General features: G+C 52.5%; 1 protein-coding gene across 1 annotated transcript in view; it reads left to right on the top strand.

Annotated features, from left to right (window-relative positions):
• Window positions 1-1,639: 1,639 nt before the first annotated feature.
• The window catches only part of CARD10 (caspase recruitment domain family, member 10), a gene marked incomplete at its 5' end in the record, with an annotated part of 14,806 nt that continues 13,772 nt past the window's right edge, over window positions 1,640-2,673 (top strand). Inside the window, 3 exons of the mRNA XM_009703155.1 lie at window positions 1,640-1,858; window positions 2,230-2,367; window positions 2,638-2,673. The exon at window positions 2,638-2,673 is cut by the window's right edge and continues 317 nt beyond it. Of these exons, the coding sequence (XP_009701457.1) occupies window positions 1,640-1,858; window positions 2,230-2,367; window positions 2,638-2,673 (393 nt within the window). The remainder of the gene's footprint in view (window positions 1,859-2,229; window positions 2,368-2,637) is intronic.

Genomic DNA, 2,673 nt, shown 5'->3' with positions numbered 1-2,673 from the left:
CCCCGGCTTGGGGGGGCCGCAGGAGGAGGGGTACCCTGGGCCAAAAGAGGGGGGTACCAGCTCCCAGACCCCTCCGCCCTCTCTCTCCCGAGCCTGCCTGCCGAGAAGCTGGTCACTGCTTGCACAGCTGGCTTGGGTCTTGTCGAGAAACGCTTTGATTTAAAGGCATAAATCCGCTGCTGAGGAGCGGAACTTAAACCAGCACAACTTCTGTCACCTGCTGTCCCGGCCTCCTTCTGCATACTTGTGTCCCTGTGGCAAGCGAGCCTGTCCCAAATGAGAGAGATCAGTTTCTGCAAGAAACACGGTTTATTTTCTTTATTCAACCTAGAACAATCCAGATCTGTATCGGTATTTAGGCTCCTAAGCCCTTTGGTGCTGGAAATCAGACACTTGAGTATCTTTTGTGGATTCAACAATTCTCTTTTCCTGTTATCCTTCATCCAGCAGACTGTGAGCCTCCCGTATTTCTACTTGGAGGATTAACTTCTGCACAGCTCTCTCAGCCATCCTCCTTGCTGTGCTAGTTGGCTGTCTGAAATAGCATGATATCATTCTCACCACAAGAAAGAAAAAAAGACAAACCCAAAACCCAAAGAGAAGAAAAAAGAGTGGGAGATTTCCTTCCCTCTGCCTTCATGCAGCATGAACCTCTACACTGCCCCTGGGGATGTTTGAGTGGTTGGGATAGGAAAGCTGGACTTGATGCCAGCACCAGGGTGACAGGTAACGGTGCACACTGAGAGGAGAGGTGGCTTCTAGGTCTCAGAAGATCTTTGCTGGGCTTTGCCTTGCCAGCTAAAAGGATTTGCGCTGGCCTGTGAAGCAGGTTTTATTTCTCAAGTGGAAATAGATAATGCTGGTTGAGTTGATACACAGCTGGGAAGAGAGCTCCTTGCACGTACCTGCTCCATCACAGCTTGTAGGACTTAACGGAGCAGGTTCAGTCCGTTGACTTCAGGGAGTCCCTCTTACTTTATTTGGTTGACAGAGGGATTGCCTTGTTGCTACGTATTTCCAGGGCTCCACACTGATGTGATGAAGATACGTGGAAGATATGCTTCTGCGATTCCCCTTTGGCTCCACTACCTGTAGCCAAGCTGCTCTGTGGGACAGTCCCCTTGAGAACTTCAGTTTGGTCACCAATGCTTGGGGTATGCACAGGGCAAAGGAATCCTCAGGGAAACCCTTCTCTCCAGCCCGAAGGAATCCCCAGGGAAACCCTCCTCTCCAGCCCCAGCATGAGAAAGCATGTTCCAGGCTGTGAAAACTCTTGGTCCTGAGAGTTTCCCGTTCTCAGGGATGGGGCAGAATAGGGAGATGTGTGATGGTCGGGGGGATTTAAGAATGATTCAGGGATGAAGATGACATCTTCCCTAGTCTTCCTACTGTATATGCTCCTAACTCCCTTATGCACCACTTGCCTTCTGCGTATCTAAGGCTCTAGGTGGACGCTCAAGATCCTGCTGGACTGGTTTATATGTAAAATGGCTTCTGATGTATCCGAGTCCTATTTGCAAGACTAACCAATCATTTGCAGGATCATACCTCGACTCATGTTCTCCCATGCCTACTCGCACCTTTTACCCTGTGCTCCTCCATCGTTCCTCAGATCTTTTCTTTCCTTTTATCCTCCCAGCCCTGGAGAATGTCCCTCTCCAAGCCTGCAGCCTCCCGGAGCAGGAGGAGGAAGAAGACACCATCTGGGAGAAGATCGAGAGTGCCCGGCACCAGCTGACCCGCTCCCTCAACCCAGCAAAGCTCACCCCGTACCTGCGCCAGTGCCGCGTGATAGATGAGCAGGATGAGGAGGAGGTGCTGAATTCATGCCGATTCCCTTGCAAAAGCAACCAGACAGGTGGGAGAAAGCACAAACTTGCACTTGGGTGGGCCCAGTTTGTGGGGGACAGCTTGGTTTAGACACGCAGTGGATGCTACCCAGCGTGTGATGTTGTGGCCTCCTGGTCCATCCCACTGCACTGCTACCTCGGCTTTGTTTTTCTCTGAGATGCTCTGCAGCCAGACCTCCCTCCCATCCTCTGTGGGCCTCCCCCTGGGTGCACACAGGTGAGGGCAGTGCTCCCACCCTGTTCCCTCCTCTAGCCATTCCCGTTCTTGTGGATGGAAGTAGAACTGGTGGAGATGCTACTTCATATCACGAAGCTGGGCTATGCTGTTTTCTCTCTGGTTTGCAAGGGATTCATCCTAGCTCTTTGTCCCTCCTTCCAGGTTACCTGATGGACATCCTCCGGCGCCGTGGAAAGCGAGGCTACGAAGCCTTCCTGGAATCCTTAGAATTTTACTACCCAGAGCACTACACACGGCTAACGGGGAGGGAACCAGCCCAGCGCTGCTCTATGATCCTGGGTAGGGGCAGATGCTCCCTCCTCCCTTCGGCTGCTGCTTGCATGGGAAGGGTCAGAAATCTGTGCATGTGTGTGCCTAAAACCCTGGTGCGTGAGGAACCCTGACAGCTCTGTGCTCTGGATCTGGCAGGGAGGGGGCTAAATGTACGTGTGTGATGGACCGTGATGGATTGCAAACCCACGGGAGAGCTTGGCACCCCTTGGTGGAAAACGGAGCGTTGGGCAAAACTGCAGGCTGTTTTTTTGGGGTTACCCCTATCTCAGCAGCCAGGACCAGATTCTCCTTTGTCTCCTCCCCACCAGATGA

The sequence above is a fragment of the Cariama cristata genome, unplaced genomic scaffold (assembly GCF_000690535.1).
Source record: "Cariama cristata isolate BGI_N322 unplaced genomic scaffold, ASM69053v1 scaffold23896, whole genome shotgun sequence".
NCBI lineage: Eukaryota > Metazoa > Chordata > Aves > Cariamiformes > Cariamidae > Cariama > Cariama cristata.
This window is presented reverse-complemented; position numbering and strand designations above follow the sequence as displayed.